Source organism: Corapipo altera, unplaced genomic scaffold (assembly GCF_003945725.1).
Source record: "Corapipo altera isolate COAL_440 unplaced genomic scaffold, ASM394572v1 46, whole genome shotgun sequence".
NCBI lineage: Eukaryota > Metazoa > Chordata > Aves > Passeriformes > Pipridae > Corapipo > Corapipo altera.
In genome coordinates this window covers 16365540-16391899 of record NW_020884883.1, presented here as the reverse complement: position 1 = coordinate 16391899, position 26360 = coordinate 16365540, and the positions used below count along the sequence as shown (strand labels likewise).

Here is a 26360-nt window from a genome sequence, read left to right as displayed (position 1 = left end):
AGACTTGTTTTGCATTGCCTTTTGAACCCAGTACTGGTTCATATCTATAGATGATCAACTATTTCTTCAGTTTATGACGCATTTTGTTTTACAACTAAGTCCATTGCTAATACACAGCAAAAGGTTTTCTGTGTTCTTGATAACACACTTTTGAGGACTTCTAAGGTGTGATTGATGTGAACTAATGAAAGCCCTTGAGGGGCACTTGGGATTCTAAGTGTATCTGAAGAGCACCTGTTTAGGGATATTTTGATTTTCCTTGCTGTCAGAACTGAGCTGGGAGAAATTGATCTGGCTCTATCTAGATTCAGTTTTGGATTGGAGGTAATGAAATATAGTTCTGTCCTCTACTGTTAACAACAGTATGATGCATTGCCCTTCTGGCATGCAAGATTTCTTGAGCCGTTGTGTGAACACACTGCTGAAACAGCACACCATGGCTATTCTGAGGAAGCATTCCATGCATTCAGATGTGTGCATTAACTAAATATTAACCTATAAATGTTCACATGCTTTAGAGCTGGGCATACATGCTTCCCTCTGCTTCATGCTTGAATTTGCAGAAGAATCGTACTGTACCTGCTACCATCCTGTCGTTAAGCTGGCAGAGCAGTGGGAGTACCAGGCTAACTGGTTTTATGTGCAGTATGGATATCCAAAAGTGGCTTCTTCGGGTTTTTTTTGCTGGTACTTTTTTATAAAATTTCAGATAGGTTCTATAGTGAAATGGATAGGGTTTTTTTTCCCCTCCATTGTTTGACTGGGAAATGTTCTTAAAGGCATGGAAACATAACCACTGAACGTTGGACATAATAGTATTTGCCTCTTTGAAGCACTGTCTGTAGGAAGGTCTTGCGCATCACAGGATTAGAGGAAAGTAGTGGTTCATTAAAACACCCTGATTTGAATTTTTTTTTTTTTTTTCTCCCCTCTCTTCTTCCTTTGCAAGGGCAAATATCTGACCAATATTTTGAAGTCTAATATCTCAAAATTATATCTGCAAAGAATACCGTATATTTTTTTGTAATAATAAAACATAATGGTTCATAAATACATGAGTAAAAACTTCTAACTTCCAGTAGATTTTTGTCATGGTATTTTTCCCCAGAAAACATGTTGAGCTCTTTTGAGCTGGATACTGGGTAGTCTTTTTCACTCAGCTTTTTTCTAGCTGTAAAATTTGCTGTTTCTAGACTTACAAACCTTGCTTAATAAATGTTCACTTATATTCTTAATTGTCATCTTTAAAGATTATTAAAACATTAAATCTGATAGTTGTATAATATGTTTTAGACGTTAATGTTGATGCTTGCTCTTGAAGTACCTCCACCAGCTGGAAAAAGTAATCCAGTGTGGATGAATTGACAAATTAAATATGTTTGTACTAACGGCAAACAATGACTGTTGTAGGTTTCATTGAAAGGCAACATTCTAGATGTCAATTTTCTCCACATATGGGCTTACTTATTAAGTTACAATTACTTTTCAAATGTCAACAGTAGAATAATTTCTTTTGTGCGTTTCAAAGGTATGGGAACTGGTCTGTTTTTTTTGTGGGTTGCATTTATGCTTCCAGCATGGGCAATTTGTCCTGTTCCTCAAATAGGCATGAAAATGTGGCACCTGCAAGGCTTGTTTCTTGCCAGTTTTTCTTAATGGATTAAAGTGAGAAATATGTATTTAAAATAAGGAATAAAGTAATCTGTTTTAGCACAATTTTGAACTTTCTAGCAATTGCTAAATAATAATTAAGCAATAATTTCGGGTTAAAGAAAAAAACCAGCAGCGGAGGAACATAAGCAAGCCAGATCTACCTTACAGATGCAGATGATGTCCAGTGTGATTTTGCAGGCAGTATAACTGAATGAATGTTCCTAGACCCCAGTGAGTAAATTAATTCCTAAACAAGGCTCTTGTTATGTCTGGGACTCTCTGCACTTTCCACACTGGGTTACTGCTGTCTGTATCAGACAACACAGATAATAGACAACACAGAACAATGTAGAAATGGAAAAGAATTTACAAAATTGTGATAAAACAAATGTGCTGTCCTGTTTTCTAGATAAAATAATTAGACATAGAGCGTGTACTTTGAAGGACACTGCTCATGCTATCATTGCTGCTGAACTGGACCCAGAATTTAATAAGATGTGTGAAGAAATCAAGGAAGCGAGAAGAAAAAGAGGTATGTTTAACTTCATTTATCATAACAGAACAACCTGTGGAGGCCCCCTGTAGACAGACAGGAATGGCCTCACATCCACAAGCCCCTCACATCCCCCTTATGAGGGACTTCAACTACCCCAATACGTGCTGGAGGGACAACACTGCAGGGCATAAACTATCCAGGAGGTTCCTGGAATGTTTTGAGGGGTAACTTCCTTCTCCAAGTGACAGAGGAGCCAACAAGGAAAGGTGCTGTGCCAGACCTTCTCATCAACAAGGAGGGACTGGTGGGGAATATGAACCTCAGGGGCAGCTGGGTCTGCAGTGACCGTGAGGCGGTGGGGTTTGAGATCCTTAGGGCAGTGAGGAGGGTGCACAGCAAGGATCACTATCCTGGCCTTCAGGAGAGCAGACTTCAGCTTCTTCTGGCATCTGCTTTGTAGAGTCCCGTAAGATAAAGCCTTAGAGGGAAAGGGAACCCAAGAAAGCTGATTAATATTCAAGGATTGCCTCCTCCAAGATCAGGAGTGATATGTCCCAACAGAAAGGAAGTTAGGCAAACACACCAGGAGGCCTGTGTGGATGAACAGGAGATCCTGGACAAATTTAAACACAAAAAGGAGGCCTACAGAGAATGGAAGCAGGGAAAGGTAACCTGGGAAGAATACAGAGAAACTGTCTGGGCAACCATGGATCAGGTTAGGAAAGCTAAAGCCCTGATAGAATTAAACCTGTCCAAGGGACATCAAGGGCAACAAGAAAAGCTGCTGTAGATATATGGGATAGAAAACAGAATTTACAAATGTCCATATCAAGAAATGTAAGAGGAAATATAGAATGCATGTCAGATTTGGATGGTGCGCATTAAAGGATGACTGAGCTTGAAAGTTGTCTACTTTTTCCAAATGTATGAGCTGGTCTGATAAGACACTGTCCTTTTCAAAAGAAGGTTGCATTGCCTACTGTTACAGATAGTACTGTAGAACCTGGTGAACAGATAAATGTTAGGACTGCTGTACCAATTGAAGATGTGGTGAAATCAGAGCTGTGTTCTGAAAGTGCTATGCCATGCAGTATAATAATTACTATAATGGAGAATGACATTTAAACCACTGGATTCTCAGTTCAACCTGGCGTGTGCAGAAGAGCATTTTTGGTGATAGTATATTGATTTTTTTGGATTAAGAAACAACTATTACATCCACATTGAAGGGAGCATGAGGTTGAAAATATAACAGCCCAGAATTAGGAAATAGAGACCCCTACAAAATTATCACAGTTGTTTTCAACTTCTAGTCCATAGACCTCCAAGTCTGTGTACGGCTTCTGAAGTGACCAGAGAAAGTAATCAAAAGTCCAAACATATTCTCAGTGTGGGAACAGTGCTATGTTTACATAAAAGATTCTACCTCCATGGAAAATTTTTAAAGTTCTAAAAGTTGAAAAAAGGTTGAAAATCACTGAACTATAACATTAGAACAAAATTTCATGCTGAGTTAGGGATTATTGATTTCAATAATTCCAGCTTTACCTTGGCAAGTTGTTTCCTGCTTTGGCAAAAAAAAACCCCCTGCATTATTTGATTTCGAGGTTGAATTGGCTGGTCTCAACGTGTAAGTACTGGTTCTTGAAATACTTCTGTCAGTAGATTGAAGACACTTTATTAATAAATTTCTTTGAACTATGCAGGTATCTGTAGACTTTTTCTTCTTCAGGTTAAAATGGATACAATTGCTTTTATTTTCCCATTCAGTCATGCATGTTTTTGTCTAATTTTGTGCAAGCCTCCAATGTGTATCTTGAAGTGTGGATAAGTGAACCAATTGTGATTCACTGTGTATGTAAAACAGAACTAATATAATGCCTTCATTTTCCCTCTGTACTTTTCTATTAGAAGTATAAGAATATTCACAATTTGGTCCATAGTGTCATGTTGGGAGCTGTGCTCAGTTAATTATCTGAGTCCCTGTGATTGTTAAAGGTTATTGCTTCTGAGGTTAAAGTAAATGTTTGTAAGAGCTCTTTGTTAGAGCGTGACTCTATGGCTTGTAGCCCTTTCTTGTAAGTTTGCAAGAACTAACTGGAACGCTGCCCTTCTTTCTGCGGCAGTGGCTAAGTAATATATATATTTTTGGGGTCAAAACCCTACTGAAAGGAGAGAGTTTCTTAAGTCATAATTAAGGCTAATGGCATCATGCAATGGAAAAAGCAGGTACTTTTGGTGTGAGATGCTGGTTAGTGAACCTTCAGATGCAGGTAGATGATAAGCAGTGCCAGTTGATTGTGAAGGACGACAGCTCACAGACAGCAATGGGCAGGTTTCAAAGTGGATTCAGTACATAGGCATGGGAGTTGTTACAGTGCCACAGTGACATTTCAAAGACACTCGTGCTTCTGGACTACACTGTGATGGTTTCAAGAAGAAATGAGCTCTGCAGCTGCTCCAGCTGTAGAATGTGGAGGGCTAAGATCACTTACTGGGTTAGCAAGGATGCAATACTTGGAATGCATGGAAGAATCTGTGTTAGATTAACTGGTTATGAATGAAGGAAAATATATCAAGTTCTTGAGGTCTGAGGAAGCCTCAGGCTGTGAGGCAACAACAAGAGATTGTCCCGTTCCTGGATCAGAGCTTGTGTCAAAGATTGTGGTGGTGCAGATCATCAGGATGGCAGCACTTCAGGAACACAGTCTTGGCACTGGTCATTGTAATGGAGGGAAGGGATATGAAAGCTAATCAGCTTTGCCTTTATCCTGTTTTGCTCTATAGAATATACTTGGCAAGAGAGCAGATCAGCACAATCACAGTGCATCTACTGGTCTAGACTTTGACGTGTACCCTGTTTCAGAGTAGTTTGAGCAAGGGATGAAAAAGACTAAAAGCTCCATATCTATTTCTTCACAGTGCTTTTGGAAAGTTATTTAGCAGTCTTACACAGTTGTAAAATGGAAGATATTTTCTACGTTGCTTTCTTTTTGTACAACTTTTCTGTTTTTGTTGGGGTTTTTTTTGGACAGATACACCATTTTTACTTAGTACTGTGACTGGTGACCAGTCTCAGAAGTACAGCAGTGTAACAAAAAGATAGACTGTACAATAAAATCAATATCTAGAAGTTAAACTAGAATTTCTTGTTCCTGTATGACTGAAGTGGGGTGCTTTTGTTGAAAGAGGCTGAACCTAAGGATAGCAAGTTTTAAGTTGGTAAAATAAGAACTATATATCCTAGATTATTGAAATTTGCAACTTCTTGTTGAGACCAGCAGATAAAAAGGTAGAAGTGGTGGATGTTTTGAGTAATGACATGTTATGCAGTTTAAAATATTTGTAATGGTACCTAGAAATTTACACTGTAATTACTAACTGTGAGGTGAGAGTTTCTTTGTGAATCTTTTAATTTCTGCATCCACTGGTTTTGATGGATGTCAGCTCTCGATCACTTGGTTCTGGTTTCTGTTGGAGACAGGATATTTTGAAGACTGTTTTAGTGGTTGGATAGGAAATTCTAGTTCACAAATATGAAACTTCAGAGATTCATTGATGTCTTTAAAATGTGCTTAACCATTATGAAAGTTTGCCTTTTTAGAATGTAATTAAAAACCCTATGAAACAGTAGAAGCAATGAGATGAACCACCTTACAGAAAGCAAACCATACTTTTTGTTAAACGCAGAATTGCATTTTCTTAATCTAAGAGCTGTTGACTCTGAAATGGGTCCATTGTATGTAACATAGATCACAGTGACAATACAAGGTTCTTATTCAGATTCTCTTTTTGATGTGGCAGAAAATGCCATTATGACTTGCCGCTTATTTTAAATCATCTCTTTAAAATCAGGAAAAGTTGAAATGGTCAGTAAGAGTTTGCTTTGTAGAGGAAACATGGATAGAAGAGTGCAATCTTTGGGGATCCAAGTGTGAGAAACAATCACATTTTTCTGATCTGTGAGAGCTGCCAGTTTTAAGACCATGTAACCAGTAAGTTATTTTGAAAGTAGAAAGCAAATATTCTTGATTCTAATCTTTACTTTGGGTATCCAGCTAAATATTAATTGACGTGTTACTATTGCAGTATGGTATTCCAAATTTCTTCTTAAATTCAGTAGTTTTATGCAGTTTGCTTTATTTAAATAGATATGGTTATCTTTTGCATGCAGGCTTATCAGTACCAGCAGAACAGATAAATCCTCATGGTTCCACTGTACGGAAAACAGAAGCTCGAGTTGAAGAGGCATTTCGGAACAAACAAAAACCTACGATGGCGGTGTGGCCCAACTCTGCGACTAAATGTGCATGTGAGTACTTTGGGTGATAACTGTGCAAAATTAGAGGTTCTTCCAAGGGCAAACTTTTCAAATATGTCTCTACTACTGCTTACTGATTATTTTCAGAAGTAATTTTACACAAAGACATGGAACACATACTCCTTTTCTGGCTACATGAAATCTCTGCCCAAGAGAAGTTGTAAAGAAGCAGAATTTTGGTTTTTGTCATGAAGAATAACTGTTTTTCGAATGCAATATGAGTATATTGCATTTTCTTTGTAAAATACTATTTTCAGTCTAAGACAACACTGATCCAATTGGAAAATCAATTTTATTGGTTTAATGAGTACTCAGGTTCTTTTAACCTCTATGTATGGACAGGTACATACCTACGTACTGCTTAATACTCTCTCACTTGCACTATACTCACTTTCGACTTCAATACATTCAGTATCATGCTAAAAGCTAGAAAGGAGATTGCAGATTTTACTATTTTCCTTTATGGCAATGGTTTTCAATAGTTAGTAAGCATTACTGGAGAATATTAAGATATGCTCACTGGAGCCTGCTGCATTAATCCAAGTAAATGATCAAAATCTCTAGGATTGTGAGGTGTGACTGTAGATAATCAGAGGCACTGCCAATTACTTTCAAGAGGTAAGTCGATTAGAACAGGTAAATACCTAACAACTGTTTCCTTAATAAAGAAAATAAAGACTATAAGAGAAAGTGAGTATGAGGAATATACTGATAGTTGTGCATGATGTTCCTGCTGAAGATGTGGAGTCCATTATTTATATATTAGTAGTAGCATTATCAATTATTGCTTAGTAGGAAAACTAATAGATTGAAGTAGACAAATTTTCGTTGGTCTTTGTGTCTCCTTAGTGGTACTTTTCCTTGATGAGAAATCGTTTTCTAGGCACAGTGATAATTGCCCAGAGATGAACATTGTTTACATATGAATGATGGTGTTGGTGTCAAATGGTTTAATTAATTAGAGGTGTATGGTTTTATTTCCTGAAGCTGTAATTTCTTCCGTTAAAGGAACTGAAGTCAATCTACAGAATTATGACTCGAATAAATTGTTATATAATAAATTGATGATGTGGATCCAAGCTGTTCTTTATTCATTTGGCAGCTCATGCAAACACAGAAGTGGAGGGAAGGGATTCCCAAACTTTTTTTTTTAATTTTCTGTGAAATCCAAGATGGAGATTCTCACTCTGACTGATCTACAGAGCACTTTCCTGGCTGTGCAGCAGATGGTGGGGTTTATAGACCTCCAAGCTGGACATCTCTTGGGAAGAGAGGGAGCAGCTGTTGCTGGTGACTTGCATCCAGAGCAGCTTCTGTCTCTTCCCTGTTGTGGAGGCAGTGGCAGTTGTTTGAAAACTCAAGCCATCCACTGTAGGAAACTGCCAGTGTCTGTGTAAACAAAAAAGTTACTGTTAAGGCACTGATCCTGTTAGTATTTTGGTGATTTAGCTTGGAAGGCGAGAAAATTTGAGGCTTAGTGGTGTTTGGGACTGTGATCAAATGAAAATCTTCCTTTTAAGGCTGAGTCTGGGAAAGGTAACTAGTCCAGGAGGGATGTGATGCCTCTAGTAATCAAGAGAGAGAACCAGGAATTGGTGAGCAATCACAAATCTGCAGAAGGGATACAAGTAGTACATGGGCACACTTAAAGATTGATGTGGTCAGTTCAGTAGGAACTAGAAATTAGGAAGAGAAACGACCTTAAAAGGGTACTTGGAGGACAGAGCTAGAGAAGGGTGAGAGCAGAACTGAGCAGACTGTAGGGAGCTCACATAGCAGCAAATGATATAGTGGATTGTGATTGTATAAATGGAAGAAACAAGTTTAGAGAACAGATTTCTGAACAGACATGATTTGAGAGGTAGAGTGGAAATTTTTTTTATGGTCAAGAACTAAGATTTTTTTTTTTGAAGACTACAATGTATTGCACAAGCAGAGTAACAAGGAAAATTATTTGTGTATTTTAATTACACAGGATAAAACCTGCACTTTTCAATCAATAATTGTGAAAATCTTTCATTTTTTCTGCTGTTTGAACTTGAATTAATTTTTTTCCGTATAGAAATCCTAAGGAAAAAAATCAGCAATTGTAACATTATTTTCCTGATAAGTTATTATTTTTTAGAAGCTTTTTTTTTTACAGTATTTTAGAGAATAGCTGCAAAAAGCTTAATTCAGATGAAAAACTTGAGAACTCTAAAAGAAATTGTTGTCAAGTATCTTCTCTAAAAGCAGAGTGAACTGCAGACATTGCAGCAGCCTTGCCAAATTTAAAGCCCTGTTCAGTAGAGAAAGAGTTAGATTATTATGTGTTGGTTTATTTTCTGAGGTTATGTATTTTGTATAAAACTTTTTTTTTTGTTACCTATTATTTTTGTGATTCATATAATTTTTCTAATGCATTTTAGATATTTTGTTGATTTGATTAGACCAAGATGAGCTGTCAGAAATGTGGCACAGAATAGTTGTTGTGTTTGAAGGCATGGTGATAAATGTTCCTGAGCTAGATTTCATCTGCAGCTTCCATTTCCCTCATTGCAGGTACAGCTGTGGTGGATTCTTTATCACAGTATAGATGAGTTTAAAATGTATTGCATTACTAGAAGTTGCTGAAAATCTATTTGGGCAAGTTCTGCCACAGATAATTTAAAATATTTCCATATCAACAGTGTATTTTGAGAAAAGTGCAAGTGTTCTGGTGGGAACTTAGAACGGGACATAGGTGAAAAGTCTGATGTAAGTAGTTTTATGATCATAGAATCACAAAATTGCTGTGGTTGTAAGGAACCTCTGAAGATCATCTGGTCTAACTCCCCTCAGAGCTGGTTGCTCAAAGCTTTGTCTAATTGTATTTTGAACATTTCCAATAAAGGAGGCTCTGTGATATGCCTAGGGAACCTCTTGTACTGCTTTGCAACTTGCACAATAACTTCTTTTCCTTAATTTTGAATGTCTTGTATTTTGATCTGTGCCCGTTACCTCTTGTCACTGTACACTGATGAGAAGGGTCCTGTTTTGCCGTTGTGTGGAAAAGGAAATTACCAGCAATATACAGTTCGGTGTGTCTGCTAAATTAAGTGGTTTAGACACATATTAGCACAGAGAGCATTAGCATCTCATTAATTGTTGAGATACTGTATAGTAAAACTTTATCCAGCTGCTCCATTTTGCCAGTAGATGGGGCATGTTGCATGCTATTTTACTGTCTTGCAGTTGCTTCTTTCAGTGTTACATATAAATAAACTCTATGGGAATGATTTGGCTTTGCATTCTTATCTTTTTTTGCAGCATTTAATGATAATATATTGTAGTGATAGACCGCAGATTTTATATTTTCTTCATAGAGAAGATGTCTTTTATGCCACATGATAAATAGCATAGCTGTGAAAATGGCATTTGGAGCAAATAAAAAAAATTTAAATCCTTTGTGTTATGCAAAGTATTAAAAATACAAGTTTTATATAAAAGTCATTTTATGAAATATGAAGTAAACACACTGTTAACTTTTCCCAATAATTTAAGTGATTAGTGATCTCTATAGAAAGAACTGCAGGGAGATCAAGCAAGGATCTAAAAAACTTGCAGAAGATGTAGTTCCTAAATAAATAATATTTTGTGTGCGTTTTTATGTTGGTTTGTTTTTGGTTTGTTTGGGGTTTTTTTGGTTGGTTTTTTTTTTGGTTGGTTGGTTGGTTTTTAGTTTGGTTTTCTTTCCCCCTTAATGGTGATCTTTGCTGTCATGTGAAATTTATGTGTTTCTGCTTTATCATGGAAAGGATTTTGTTTTGTCAGTATTTTTTTTAAAGATTTTTAGAAAGAAAAGGCCTTTTGTTTACAGTCTTTCTCAGAAACCATTTTATTCTCAGTCATTGTCTGATTTTCATCTGTTTAGTGTCTCTGACCTCTCTGCTGCAGTGGTGTCAGTGATTACTGTACTTCAGGCATTCCTGTGGCTGCAGCAATGCCTTATCAAAGGACAGGGCAGACCAGATGCCATATGGTTTTTATTATTCTAACTATTTTCTGTCTTTTGGTTTAGTTCTGAGTTTGGATTCAGAATTTGGATGCTGGCATATTAACAGTCATCCAGATGCTAACATTAAATTTTGAGTAGCTGCTGTTTTGTCACACATCCTACACTTGCTACTGTTTTGTCGTCTCCTCCCGCTTTCCAGATTTGACTTGGATTATTTCTCACTTGAGATAGAGGCAAGTACTGTAACTTGACAGACATCATTAAAAAAGATTTTCTGGGATTTGAGGACATCTTTTCTCAGGGCTGAGAGAACTGTCTCTCTTTGTTTCTTTATCATTTTGTTCTGGGTAGTGTAGGAGTTGGCATTCTGGATGGGAGTAGTTTGATCTCTTGTGTTGGATGCTGACTTCAACCAGATGCTTTAAGAGGAACTTGCAAACATTTGAGAAATATTTTTTTAATGTCTGATTTTGATGAAATACCAACTCAACTGATTCCAAGATGGTTAACAGTTCTTTAAAAACTCATAGGTTTTGTAATTCTTCGTATTTAAAATGCAGTTTAATGAATTTGTGCGAGTTCTAATAAATCGACTTTTTTGGCATCCCATCACTTTTAGACTCAGTGATACCTAGTGGCAAAGAAATCTTCTTTCATCACTGTTAAAAAGCTGGCTCTTGAATTGATCGAATGTCTCCTTTCTCTGACAGAGGGCAAAATGGGTTCTACAATTTACCTGATCAGTGACTTTTTATTATTCTCTTGTTATTCATCTCCTTTATAACTCAGTAATGCAAGATGGCTCAGCCTTTCTTAAGAAGGAGGTTTTCTTGAAGCATTATAACCTCCTTTCTTAGAAACATGGTAAAAAGGTTTTTTAATTAGTTCTTCTAAAGTCAGGGTTTTTTTCCTTTAAGTGGTATGCACAAGTGAAGTAATAAAAGCAGTTTTCTGACCAGATAGATCCCTTCCTTCCTCTCTTTCTAAATCTGCAACAACGTTTGCTTTTAATTTGGGTGATAAATTTCTGTCTTCAGAAGTTGTGAATTTTCTGGTGGTTAATACCCATTTCTTACCTTCAGATTTCTTTGTATTGTGTTGGTTTTTTTCAATTTTGTCTCCTTGATAGAGAAATCACCCAGTAGCCATGATTCTTTCTTGTTTGTTCATGGCTCCCTTAAAGCATGAAGCTGTCATTCATTAGTCCTTAAGAACCAATGGAAGGTACCAAGAATATGTATAGTTGCTGTTGCACAGAGCTAATCAGCAGAGGAAAAATGAGCAGACCTATAGAGGTGGAAAGTCTAAAAATTATCTCCACAGGTGGCATTAATCTGATTGTCTCTTCTCTTTTGACTTCATTTTCCTCTTTAATTTTCCCATGTGACTGTCTTGTCATGTATTTTACTAACATAATAACTCTGGTTTCATGTAAATTATATTTCTATCTTGGTTTCCCAAGAAAATCATACCTGTGCTCTCTGTCCATCTCTGCTCCCCTAATAACTTGTGAATCATTTAGCAGAGTTCAGAGAGATTTGACAGGAGTTAAGGGCTGAAAGATTAGGTTCCTGCAGGTTTTGTGAAAATTGGTAGCTGGATAAATCCACGTGTCTAGTGAAGGAAAAGGCAATAGATGGAAAATGGTAGTTATCTGTTCTGCCTGCTCTTGGCAGCTGGTCAGCTAAAACATGGTATTGGCCAGGCATGGCCTGCACATCTCACCTGTGGTGTATTGTGTGTCCTGTTCATTGGGGTGAGGAGAAACAGGAGATACTGAGAATTTTGTGAGAAATATTGGGAAGAGCTTGAGTTGAGAGCATTATAGGGGAAAACAGGTGACTGGAGGAGAAAATGCTGAGGATGCTGCAGCCAAGGCTGGTTTTGTATGCATTTCAACTCCTTATGGAACTTGACTCTTCCTTATTGAGTAGCAGTGGCCAGGTTCTTTCTAGTATTTGTTTACACAACATAAGCTGTTACATATGCTGATGAAGTTCATAAATATGTGAAGCTGTTGCATGCAGTTCTTCTAATGTACTTGTCAGCTCTGTGCCTTGAGTGCCCTCCATCCAGGTGAAGAAAATGGCATCTTTCAGAGGTTAGTTACCCATTCAGGGGTTAGTCACTTCAAGATGGTCAAACTGCAGTTCACTTCTTGCCTTGTCACTGGTGCCATATTCCCACCATGTCCCCTGTGCCAGCACCGTCATTCATGAGTTGGAAAGCTCAACCAAAGATATTGAAAACTCTAACCCAGGGGAAAAAAAACCCCAAAGCAAACAACGTTTCAGATGGATTTAGTTCCCTTATCTGTTTTACTGCAGGAACAGTAGTGCTGGCACAAATGAGGTAGTGCAAATGCTATAACTGGCTTTGGAGGAGGAATGGCTTTGTCTGTTAGTGGAAGCTAACAGACATTTTGCTTTTTAAGCCATTGCAGAACTGTGCTCTGTTCCTTCTTGCTGCTTATCTCTGACTGCAGTTTGGGACTTTGTGAGTGGAAACTCCAGAGACTTTTGAGTGGACTATTTGGTGCCCCTTGGTAAGGAATGTGGAGCTGCTGGAAGCAGCTAAATTACTGTGGCAAGTACAGAGATATTCTGGATGCTGCATAAGAGAGCACAAGTTGCTGATAGTAAGTGCTTTCTCAAGGCTTTGAGTTACTTTACACACAAGATGTCAAAAAGGAGTTGAGGGTTTTGATCATGGAAGAAAAACTTAAAATATGCATTACTTTAAGTGGTTCTTGATGCTGCAGACAAAAAGTCTAGATCCATGGTAATCTTGCTTGCCATGAGAATCTTCTTTGGATTTTAATCCCCAGGAATTCTTCATGAAATAAAGTAACAACTGAAAATTTACTGTTTGATGGATGTCAGTTTTATCATTTAATGGTAGAGGATTCACATTCTCTGATGGATTTTAAGCAGTGCAGAGGCATGTAAGGGTCTTTCCTGCAGCATGAAGTGAACTTGTTAGCCTCTGAATACTGTGCTGCACTCACTGTACTGTAGTAGTCAGACTACAGGAATTTAAAGAGAAATGTCTCTGCTTTTGTTGCTACATCTCATTAGAGTTCATCCGTATTAAGGGAAGCAGACTTGCTTGTTAATAATTGACAGTCTTTGAATTTTCTAATTATATCTACTTTCTTTTCCAACTGTTGACTTTATTGCTGTCTACAGTTCTGTCACTGTTGTGCTCGATTTGAGGGACAGCAACAGTGCATCCTCAACTTTGAAGTTTCTGTACCATTCACCCATGTTTCTGAGGTCTGTTTTCTTCAGACCATACTAGACAGAAAGGTCATAGTTACCATTAGATCTTGCAGAATTATTTCAGGAATGTGGGAAGGAGTTGGATTTTTTTTGTTTCATATCATTTAGGGTTTTAGTTTTTGCTATCACTGTTCTTTAATAGCCAAGAACTGTGCTCTGCTCTGGACAAGGTTGGTGCTTATTTCACCAGAAGATGTTGTCATTGCTTGGTGTATCTGCCTTGAGAATCTCCACACAGCACCTGTGAGTGGGCAAGAATTCAGAATTTCTAAAAGTCTGCTATAGGTTTCATTTTACTTAACTTCACGTGGAGGATTAGTCCTTATGAAGTAAGGACAGTAGAGAATTTGTTTTTTAATCATTACTGAGGGAAATGCTGTCTGCCTTCTTTATGGGTCTTTCAAACAACTCTGTAAGGGTAACTCAACTTATAAGGGAAGAATTGAGAAACCTCACTTACTGCTTCAAAATGTAGAGTAAATTTGTATTCAGTGGTTAATTGCATTGTATTACATAGCACTTTTAAAAAGTACTGTCTGCATGGATTGTGCAGCTTAGGAAAAAAAAAAGGAGCAGCTGAAGTTTGGGTTTGATATCAGCTTCATGTGAACCAAAATGAAATGTTATGTGTGACTTGTGGTCAGACAGGTATTTATTGTCATTAAAAATTCTGAGTAGTGATTTACAAAAAAGCAAACCAGAAAGAAACTAGAACTGAAGTGAGGATCCCCTTGGCAAATCTGTAGAGGTTATGTGAAGATTATAGAGTGAAGAGTTGAGAAATTCAGAAGGCAAGTGAATGTATTCATGTGTGAATAATTGGTATTATAATAGTTTGAGTTATAGAAACTCAGTTCTATAAAGCAGGATTCCTCTGACAATAGTATTTTTACTGCCTCTGGCACAAAAACTACCAGAAGAGTGGGTATCAATGGAGAGATTTCAGATGAGTAGTTTTAAAAGGAGTAATTGAAAAGGTGTTAAGGCATTAACTTGCAATTGTCTGTACTCTGTTCATTTTTTTAACAAAGTTCACTCAAAGTTTTTCTTCTGTAAATAGCTGTCTCATTCTGTTACCTGCTGGAAACTGATAGTATGTCATAAATAATATTGACTAGAAAATAAAAAGACTGTCACTCTACTCTTGACAGTTCACAGTCTTCTAAAATATAAACATTAAGGTAGCAAAGATGGGACCCCAGTTTATTTTTTAGCAGCAATGCATTAATTCAGTATTTCCTGCCCATTAGCCTTTTAGTTTTGCATCAGTTTTACCCTGTGGTAGCTCCTTCTTCTTTTTTGAGTCATATTCAACTGTCCTGCAGGATGCAGAGATAAATTTTACTTTTTCCTGCCTCATACACCAGCTCCTCAGGTCCATGATATTCTTGCAGTAGTGCCTTTTTCTTTCCAGTAAAAAGGAAGGGAATCAGTGTAGATTATGAAAGCTGGTGTTGTTGTCTGCAATTGGTCACATGGTTCTCTGGTCCGTTAAACACTTCTCCTACTTGTACCCTTCCCTTATCTGCAGGAATTGGGCAAGACAGAAAGGCAGACTGGTGGTGGGTATTGTTTTTAAATACAGTATTTCTCGCTCAATTTTTTCACTGTCTTACAGGCTTGGCTGTCTGTATAGAAGAAAAATACATATAACAATGCTTTGGTTGCTAAGGATCTGGAACCAGAATTTCCTCTCTCATCCCAAAAGACATTGCTGCGGCACTTTTTTGTGGTTGCTTTGTCCTAATTAAAAATAGCAGTAAAAAACAACACGTACAATGTATGTTTGAAAAGTACTGCATGAGACAGCAAGTGAGCGGGACTTGCTGTCATTTGGGCAGACTTGAAATTTAATGAGATGTGCAATACAAGGATTAATTCCATTTTGCTTTAATGTGATTTCTCTCACTTAAGAATTTTAGGAATATACTTGTGTGGTAAGGCAAATTATGGGTCCTCATCCCAGGTGGGAGTCACAGGGTGGACAGAAGAGATGCACCATTAAAATACTTAAAGTACAATTCATTGATATAAAAAATGTCAAATATATTTGACATTATAGCTGAGATAGCTATCTGACAGCAAAGTCAGCCTAAAGAGCCAAAATCAGTGTATCTTTAAAAATTTCAACTAATAATTTATACATTTCAGGACACACTAGATTGCCTTTAAAAGACTTTTACTCCCCTTCTGTGTCTTATTTACCCATCTTTGGAGTTGAACTGAGGTTAAGCCCATTACCTAAGAGGGGAGTTTATTTTGTCATAAGTTTACATATCCCTGTTTAGTTTGAGATTTGCTGCTTCAGTTGTTAATGAAAATCTCTTGTACAATCTAGGGGGAAAAAAATACATGAACTCCTGAAAAGTTATATGAGTAGATTGTAGTTTGTCATCAGTAAAACAGTGACCCTGACTGTAGAAGCCGCTATCAAACCTTGAAAATAGCTGGAAAAAGGTTTTTTTTTTCCCTCTCAAAATTTGCAGTTCTCAATAAGGATTATTTGTAGAAATAAATACACATTCCAAGTGAGACTGTTTTTATTGCAGTGTGATTGTATCTTTAGATAGCTTTAAAGCTAAAAGGTTAAGATTTATTCCTAATGCAGTGGTGAAACTAGCTGCGTACACACTCATGGGAAGCAAGTTCTGAAGTACAACTGTGCTTCTCTGAGCGTCTGTGAATTAATTCACAGCACTTGTACCTGCACAGTGCTTGTATCTTCAAAGCAAGATCTTTGTAACTCAGTGTGAGGTTGGCAGACATAGATCTAGGACTTAATACCCCATAAATCAAAGCAACTTGCAAATATAAAGAACATTATGAAGGTGCTTAGCGTAAGAATGCATTTTGAAAAGAAGAAAATTTGTCGATCTCTGGTAACTGTTGGCTGTGGTTTTTATTTCTAGTCACTTGGCCACAAGTTCAGCAGTTTTGCAAAAATATGAGCAGTTTTCATCGTTGCTTGAATTTGAACGTAGAAGCTTTGGTTTTTCCCAACGTTTTTGTTGGTCTTCTGAACTGTCTTGGTAGTGCACTTGAAAAGGATGTTGACAATAGCATTAGGTTTGAATAGTCTTCCTTCTACATTTGCTGATCATATTGCAAAAGTGTCCCAAAACCTTTTTTTAATATTGGTGCCTTAGGTGTATCTCATTGCAGATGGGTTAGTAAAATAAAATGCCCTTTCTGAGAAGTAGTATATTATATAATTTTCAAAGGCATAGAATATACAGTTAAGAAATAAGAAACAATGAACAAGACACAAAAATACTGAAAAGATTATCACATTGCCATGGTGCTTCAAGTTGAGTTACACAATATGGAGGGAAGACAAGGGGTGGTGAGGTTAGTTTAAGGACCACTGCTTCCTCTTCTGCTTACAGGCTCATTGTATAAATGAGGTGTTTGTGAGATTATTTTTTTTTAAAACCACATTTTGTCAATGCAGTGATCTTGCGTACAGAGGTGGGAATGAATGTAAGATGGAGGAGATTTAGCTGATTGAAACAGTGAAGATGCCTTTGAATTGGCAATGGACATAAACGGGAATAAGAAGTGATTGCATACAAGTCAAAAAGCCTTTTCACTGTTATGACAGTTACACATCCATGTGGGATGCTCATGAAGGTCCTTGAGTCTTGCATCCGGGGAGGTTTTCAATACATGGCTGGGTGAAGCCCTGAGCAACCTGGTCTGCCCTCACAGCTGACCCTGGATGGAGTAGTAGGTTGGACCAGAGACTTCCTCATGTCCCTTCCAACCTGAATTATTCTATGAATCCATGGGTTGCACTTCTTGCTTGTTGTATAATGATTTTAAATTGCTGAGGACCTAAAAAGGGAAAATGAGAATAACTGTCTTTAGAGTATGCATTACCCGAATGAGAGTGAGTTCTACATCATTGCTTAGCTGTTTTCTTTCAGTGTTTTACCTACAAATGTATATATTTATAGGTAAAATGTATATATATGTAGTATATTATACTTAATGTATAAAATACATTTTTAGGGATATCTTGTTTCCACAGTTTAGGAATTGTGTGCATGACTGAGTGTCCACTCCTTATATTTGTAAAAGTCCTTGGTGTCTCTAATTTTCTCACATTGAAATCAAGAGACAGATTTTTCCTTGAAGTGTGAACACATTTGTTTCACACACAGCAGCATATTTTAATATCCTGGTCTCTTTACCAGGGTGGGTACCTGTGCATCTAAAAGGTTTTGTTTTTCTTTCCCCACTGTAATTCAGTTCGAATAAGGAGGAAATCGAGACGGCGCTCGCAGTGGGGCAAAGGCATTATTAAGAAGAGGAAAGTCAATAATTTGAAGAAAGATGAAGATGATGCAAAGTTTGCTGATGATGAAAATCATGGTGAGGACAGTAAATTGCTGGAAAATGGAGAGCTAGAGATCAGCACTGACTGCATTGAGGAGAATGGAGAGGAAACAGGAGACCTCTCTATGACAAATGATGAATCCTCTTGTGATATTATGGATATAGATGCAGAGCAGAGGCTTAACAATGGGACATCAGGAAAGGAAAACAATTTTGCATCCACAGAAGAAGAGAGCTCAAATGAATCCCTGTTAATAACTGACAGTGTTACCCTGGGTACTGAAAAGGAACTAAGGAAGGACTCTACACTGAAAGGGGACTGTGTGAATGGAGAGACATCTGTACACAGCTCCGAAGGTGTACCTGTTCCAGCCTGTCATAATGGCAAAATGGAATCACTTGATGTTGTTTCACCCTGTGACAGCAGAGATAGTAACAAGCAAAAATCTTTATCTGAAGATCAACCAAAGGAGAGAATGGAAGCTTCCAGTGAAAGTCAAGAAAGTGATCTAGTGAAAGCTGAGTTACCACATTGCAGCAATAATGAGATAACACTACAGAGCACAGACATGGAAACTAAAGATGCTGAAGCAGATAAAGAAGGTACAGCTTGTTTTCGATGTTTCTCTCTTCATATTAGTGTCCAAGTTAATGTGTATATTTTTCATTGTGATATGTTACAATTCATACTATATAGCAATATTTTATAAAGTGCTGACTATTTATTTGAAACTCTTAACATGCTTAAAACATTTAATTCACATAGAAAAATTAGAAGTCTACTCTTGACTTGGTGTATTTTTATCTTAGGCAAGTAAGTGTATCTTCATACTAACACTGTTCTGTTTATTTTTGTAGGCTTTGTGGAAAATACTGTAAATACTGAGAGAACATTAAAACAATAATTAACTATTTAAAATATTATAAACGGAGATAAATATATGATATAGCTTTTGGTCTGTCTATTCTATCTTATTTATATTTTGATCTACTTGATAAGTTTTGACTAGTTTTGTTTATAGATTTATGATAAAAGTATCATTGGATGAAAAACCATAGAAATACGTAATGTATTCCTTTAAAAACATTTGTTCATTGCAAAAGCTAAAGTAAAAGTTGAAGTCATAGAAAAAGCCAGATAAACTGTTGTTTATCTGTTGGAGAAGGTATCTGGCTTTGGAGTCACAGTGAACACAGTAACAGTGCAGCAAAAGGATAAGAGAAAGAGAAGGGAAATCCTGGTGGTGCATAAAAGAAGGGACCATGTCCTTTGAAGACAAGAGACATAGTTTCCTCAGGGAACAGAAATAAAAGCCTTATGCATGATTGCCTTTTTAATGAGCTTTTCAGAATTATCTAAAAGAATGAAATCTTTACTTCAAAAGTTAGTGTTGAGACTTACAAAGTAAATGAGCTTTAATGAGAGATCTGAATTTTGAGAATATCACTGTCTAGATGTTGACTTTGTTTGTACATACGTGTTTTCTCTAAGGGTAAGGAGAATAGTACAAGAAAGGTCCTAAGAATATCACAAGAAGGGTATGATGTGTTAATTTCTAAATTTGGCAGTTGAATTTTGTATACTTTAGGATGGTTATAATAGTGGGGTCCTCAGAAGAAAAGATTTTTTAAATAGCTGAGGAGGAGAAAAATAGTGAATGAATGCAGGGAGAGAATCAGGAGATATAAAACCACTTTATTCTCTGCAACAGGATTGGACAACATCCTGAATGCAGAGGTGGCAAAAAACAGGAAAGTGTCACAAAAACATGAGATTTCTGAAGTAAAGCAGATGTTAGAATTACTGTGGTGATGAAGACATGGGATGCTTTGGAGAGAAAAATGAGGATTTCACTCAAGCAGAAAGATTTTCAGCATTAGCTTAGTATTTGAATTTCTCTTATAAGCTTTTTAATTTGTTGTTGTTGTTAAATAGAAATTATATAATGGAAACTCTTTTAGTGGCATTCAGTTTTCTTTTGAGACTTCTGAGTTCAAAGATTACCAGTTTCATGTGTGTTTTCTGAACTGTAGTTTTGTGCACCTGTAAACATTCAGAATTCTGCAAAACTGATGAATAATGTGCACTGCTACATTCTTGCTTGATTCAAAAAAACTCAACAAACCAAAAAAGCAAAATCAAACTAAAGTGAAGAAACAAGCTGTTCACCAAAGTGAGACTGGCATTGCTGATAATTGTTTTTCAAATAACAGGTATATTCAAAAGCAAGAGAACACGGAAAGTCGCTGTGGAACAGTCAAAGCCCACAAGTTTGGAGCAGGTCCCAGAGGAACCATCAGATCCCTTACCCTCTGTAGTTGTTGACCATGACAGACTAAAGGTAATAGAACTGAAAAAATAAATTGAACTGTTAACGAACTCCATGAAGAATGCTTCCTTCTCTGTTCTGAAGCAATGTTTCCTATATTTTTGGCTGCAAACAAGTATTATGACTGCAGTGACTTCTGCAAATTATTAGTTGATCAGTGTTTTTTGGATGAAAAATTAATAGAACTGCTGAATCCTGACTGTCCCATCATTACTACATTTAGAAATCCAGTAATGTCACAGCAGTCCACTATTTTAATTGCAGGTTTTACAGGTACTCATATGCATTAATTGGACATGCCAGGTACCGAGGAACTGCTGGGTGCTTGGTAATTAGGAGTTAACATCGTCTTTTCCTTTCCTGTGTATGTATACTTGGTGGAGGGAACTGTTAGTGGACTGGAAGGCAAATTGGACTTTGTGCTGATGTTTTGGTATCATAGACTGCTAGGTAATTTTCTTTCAGTTTTGTCCCTTTTTAAGCAAAGTTACAATAAAATTTACTATCTTCTGTTGTAAAAACTACCTTGACCTGCTATGAAATTGAGATCTCATTTTCTGTGGAGTATAGATGATAATCTCTTTGGAACCATAGAATTGTTATGAGAGGGGAAAAAAAAAAGTTAAATTTTACTCTTTGCTACTACATACAATACTTTGACCTTTTGTTTATGAGCAATTTTACATGTCTTGTGTGTCCCCTTCTTCTCCCCTTATCTGTTTTGCACCATTTGTCAACATTTGTGGAGTTCCAAGTGTGTTTTCACTTGGTAGTACTTAATTTCTTGCCAATGCAAACTGTTAAAAATGTCTGCTTTAGCTATCAAGGCAGTTTTTATTGACCAAGATGAAACAGGATGAAGTGGCATTCAAACAAAACAAACGTTGCCCCAGCTATGCTGAGTAAAAAAAATCTTAAGAAAAAAACATATGGGTATAAGCAGAGAAGTGAAGAGAGACATCAAGTCCTTTTTGTATCTATATGGAAGCAATAGCCTTGCTGCTACCCAGGTGTGGTTCATTTTATTTGTATGTATCCCTTCAAAGTAGGGCTTCAGAAAGAGGTTGCATTTCTGATTTGTCCTTAAAAACATTGTAAAAATTGATAATAGAAAACCCTCTTAACTTCACCTTTTGTTGTTCCAACAGAAACTGCTTGATTTGGTGGTTAAGAAAAGTGACAACCTGACTGTTGACCAACTTGAGAGATTATATTCGCTCCTCAGTCAGTGCATCTACAGACATCGTAGAGACTATGACAAATCACAACTTATAGAGGTGATGTTGTACAGTTCCTTTTATTCATTATTTGAATATTGTGAGATAGGTTTAGGTTTTTCAAGAACTGTTAATCTGTCAATTCACTGGTGTACAGGCAAAACCTTTAAATAGACTTTGAGACTTTATCTCTAAATAGAAAGAATTTTAGTGTACTAATGGCTTAGAAACCAGGGATTGTTTCTGATAAAACTTCCTCAGAAAAGGTTCATTTCACCATGGACACAGTCTGGTCATAACTCTGGATATGCATTCCATCCAACATCACTGTTCTAGCTGTAGAGGGGTTGGGATCAGCTTGCTGATAACCAGCCCTGCTGAGAAAAAGGACAACAATTGCAAGTTTCCAGTTGGATCACTGAGCACTAAATATTCTTCTCTATGAATAATTTACAACAAAACCTGGAAAGGCCTTAGTGTGGGATTTTTTTAGAGTTCCTGCAAAACACTTTTCAAACCATTTTCATGCTGTTCCTTTGCAATCTTCACCTAAAAATGTGTTGAAAAACTGTGCAAAATGTTAGATAGATTAAAAAGACATTTATCCAGCAGGAGAATGTAGAGACTGATCTTTACTTTGATAATCCAAACTGTGCAGAGATGTGTTTATAGCTGGGTCACCAATAGCATAAATGTGCAGTAAGACTTGAATTCATGCAGTGTGCCACTGCAATGCTTTCCTAATACATATTGAGCACATTAATTATATAAGTGACCCTGATAAGCTTCGATTTTTCTCATGGACTGTCATAGTAGGGTGCTTTTCTGCATTAATACATCTTTAATTAGTTTCCTCTTTTACCATATTTTGCTAGCAGATAGCAGCTAATAAACAGAAATATCTGTTTTCCTATTATTTATTCAGATTAAAAAAAACCCAGTAAATACTACTACATAATGTAACTTTATTTCTGTCTGTGTATGTGTAATTGATGGTCTGTGTCTCTTGCAGGAGATGGAAAGAACAGTTCATGTGTTCGAAACATTCCTGTGAACTTGTCAAGATGGGTGGGTTTATCCTCTCAAACTGCTCATGGGAGAGCAGCCCTCTGAGCCATTCAGTTTCCATTTGCACCAAGTATGTGCAGAGCCTTGGTCTTAAGTGCTCTCTCTTTTTGTTTCTGTTGAATTTGGTGCTATTGTCTCAGGTACCTGAAACCAACCAGCCTACAAGAACCAAACAGAACTTCATATAGTTGTATCTGATATAAATAAAGAATGCAATGCCACAGCTTGGAGATTTTTTGGTGCTACAGAAACTGTTCTCATTCCTGCTCTTGTTCACTCTACATGCATTTATCTTTGGGGAAAACTTCGGGCAAAGTGAAGACCAACACATACAAGAGGACTGGAAAGAGCAGATCTAAGTTCAATATTTTTAAACAGGCAACCTTTTTTTAATTTTTTTTTTCCAATTTTTCTCTTCTCTGGGGTAACGGACAAAATGAATCTGTTCTAAAGAAGGCAGTGATGTGTTATGGTAGAAATCTTGAGTAACTGGATGTACAGTGATTTGAAGATGAGGCTCTCTAGAACTGCCTTTAATGTGCCTTTTAGTCAATTGAGAAAGATTAGGCTAAGCAGTTTGTTTGGATTATAGCAAATGGCAATGTTAGAAAGCTGTCTGCAGAATGAAGATCTCCAAAAGGATGAATTGTATTCTCTTCATTGGATGGCAACCAGTATTATGGTTCTATAATGCCTGTCTTACTCTACAGAACTAAACTAAGACACACTGAAAAAGCCACATACTTTACCAAAATGGTGAAATTCCTTTTTCATTGGTATATATTTGTTTTAGAAACAAGTACACAGTGAAACTCTTCTGTGTTACTAAAAGTGAAGCATTTTCCCACCATCTCCTTGTTTTCCAGTGTGAGTTCTTTAAGGAAAGCAAGGTTGATACTTGCAGGTTTCATTCTGAAGTTGTGTGTTTGTAATATAGCTTGGACTGTGCAGTGCAGGTAAGACACTATAGTTGGTCAAAGTCCTGGAGCCCAACCTCAGTTGAAAATAAAACTTACATTAGGTTTCAGAAGTCGTTCCGTGCAAAGCATTATTACTGTTGGGGGGATTGGAGCACGTCCTTTGGAATCCATCTGTTCGGACCGGGGTTCTCTGGGTCTGAATTGTGTAGTTCAACACCTTTCCTTTCTGGCAACTGGAGAGAATAGTCTAGGCAATTCCAAAAAAACCCTTGTGTTTTATCACGAGTTTGGAGTTACAACATTACCTGGGCTGATTTATTTTGAACCCACGTGGAAGGTGTTGTAGAGCAGTTGGCTGGTGTTCCCATCATAAACCATTCGTTGTGACTGTCCCTACGTAGCTGCAGGAGTGTCTGTCCAGAAATATGCAATGCAGTGTGATTAGTTTTTAATTAAACAGACTACTGCAGAGATACTGAGCTACCTCAGCTTTTTGTATTTTAGTTACCAACAGTGTTCATGGAGGACTGTAATCACTCTGCTCCCATGTCCAAACCGAAGCTAAGGGACTTGTCTCCACCTCTAGGGCTCATCCCAGTGTAGTGCTGCAGAGAGAGAATGTGGGCCTTGGCCTACTGCAGTGATCCAAAGTGCTTTGTACATTATGGTTAAACATAATTCTATCTTGGATCTTTTTCTCCCCTGAATGCCACTGTTTTTCTTCATAGTTAATGGCAGGAAAAGGTTTTAAGCATTCATGTATGTCTAGTTACACCTAAATGCAACCCATGCAGAAACTGTATTTTTTAGGTGGGAAAGTGCGATTAAAAACAACAAAAACAAGCAGAAAACACATTTTAAATGAGATTCTTTGATCTCAGATTTGATTATGGGATTTTTTTCCATGTTTCATTTAGTATTTATTAGCATCATACCTGTTTGAGATATTTATGTGTCTGGTACATTAACAGCATTTTGTATTTTGATGGAAATTGTTACAAACTTTAAGATTTGATTAAATGAAATGTAGCAGATTTTTTGTAGCAAGTTTCTGATAAAAGGGTTTTTTGCAAGTCTCAGGTTCTTGCTGCAGAATTTTTTAAGAATATTTATTCCAGTTTCACTTACTCAAAGAAGTTTTTGTTCAAGTAACAGCAGCACTTGTGGAAGATAAAACTGCATTCATTTGTAAGAAGATAATAAATTTATATGAACTAAAACAGTTGAGAATTTTAGTCACCAGTGAGTGTGAAAAGCAAGTTTAAGCTAATGCCTATCATTAAAAATGGTTCTAAAAGGTCAGGTTTCTAAAGGAAAATTTTTACTGTCAGTTGTTGATTGGGAAAAATCGTTAAGAGGCAACTTTACTAATTGAGGAGCTGCCATATTGTTTTAGAGAAAAGTAGCTGATATCAGATGTTCTAGTGGACAGCTTACCTAAAATGATATACTCGCCTTCTTAGCCCAAATAACCACACTTCAGTTTTTGTTTTCCTTTACAGATGTCTGGTGGTTATAGAGTTTAAACAGCTGTTAATCTATCCATGTGGTCTAAACTTGTTTACTCTTTGTATGTTTTTAATTTTTTTGCCACATAGCACTGGCAAGAGTTTGTACAAATTGACCTCTCTTCCTTGTTTCTTGTTGTGAAAATTGCAAATAAACTCCTGTGTGAGTCCTTGTGCTGGGGCCAATGGAACGTGGCTGACCAGGAGGAAGGAAATTTCCCTGGGGGGCTGGAGGGGCTGTCTTGGAATGATAGAGTTGCTCTTGGGTGAAGTTGATGGTTATGGAGTTAATTGTATTTGCAAGCTTGAATCTCACCTGTGATTATTTTTTTGTTTTGTGTCCTCTGTATTGTTACTTGATTTCCTCATATGCCAATGTATTTACAGGATTACTGGGTTTTGTAATATCGTCTTCCTTTTTTTTTTTTTTTTTTTTTTTGTTTTGATTAAGTTGGTGGGTCAGCGCTGGTTTTACTTTCAGTCTCCTGAATGGCAGGACCTGCAGCTGATAGTCATTTATTTTGTTTTTATTTTATTTTGTAATCACAACATAAGCTTGAATTTGGGCTTGTACTTGCATCTTTTGTATCTTGTACATTGGGTTATTTAGACATTGGGGCGTCCTGTTTGTTTTCATTAACGTGTGTCTACTTTGTGGATTAAGTAGACTTCCTTCATCAGCTATGGTATATTTTGGATTCTATAGTTTTATTCAGAACTGTGTTTTAATTGATGTTTTGCATTTTGACTTCATTTTACGTTAGTTTGAAGTAAGTTATTTAATTTTTTTTGAACTTCTGGAGATTTTGAACATTTTACTGTAATTTGTAATATAACTGCTGTGAAATACTTGAATAAAGATGACAAGAAAACACAGCTTTAGCTCCTTCAAGAATGTATTTAAAAGAAATGCTGCCTCCTGGCTGATAACAGTCTTTTCCTTACCAGACCTCCTTTGATTTCACAGTTGAGATGTTTCCCTCTGGGTTCTTGCTGTTTAGTTATTTTGAGCAGTTTAATCCAAACTTCTGCTTTCAGTGCTTGTCCATTAGAGAAATGGCTTCTAATTAGAGGGTTTTTAAGGAAACACACTCTTCCTATTTATCAAATTTATCAAAGTTATTCTTGCTTATTGTGGGTTGTTTGGTTTTTGTTTTGTTTTTTTAAAGATGGACTCTGATATATCTAGGAATTCTGCTAGTTTGTTTCCCAAATAATTCACGCAGAGGAGAGAGTAAGCTGCTAGAGGTCA

General features: G+C 36.9%; 1 protein-coding gene across 3 annotated transcripts in view; it reads left to right on the top strand.

The window, feature by feature from the left end:
• ATAD2B (ATPase family, AAA domain containing 2B) overlaps positions 1 to 25984 on the top strand; it is a 75019-nt gene extending 49035 nt beyond the window's left edge. For all 3 annotated transcript variants that reach the window (XM_027641027.1, XM_027641026.1, XM_027641028.1), the window contains 6 exons: positions 2063 to 2185; positions 6324 to 6461; positions 17979 to 18668; positions 20280 to 20407; positions 21544 to 21672; positions 22625 to 25984. In XM_027641027.1, the coding sequence (XP_027496828.1) occupies positions 2063 to 2185; positions 6324 to 6461; positions 17979 to 18668; positions 20280 to 20407; positions 21544 to 21672; positions 22625 to 22666 (1250 nt within the window). In that variant the 3' untranslated portion in view covers positions 22667 to 25984. The remainder of the gene's footprint in view (positions 1 to 2062; positions 2186 to 6323; positions 6462 to 17978; positions 18669 to 20279; positions 20408 to 21543; positions 21673 to 22624) is intronic.
• Positions 25985 to 26360: the final 376 nt, after the last annotated feature.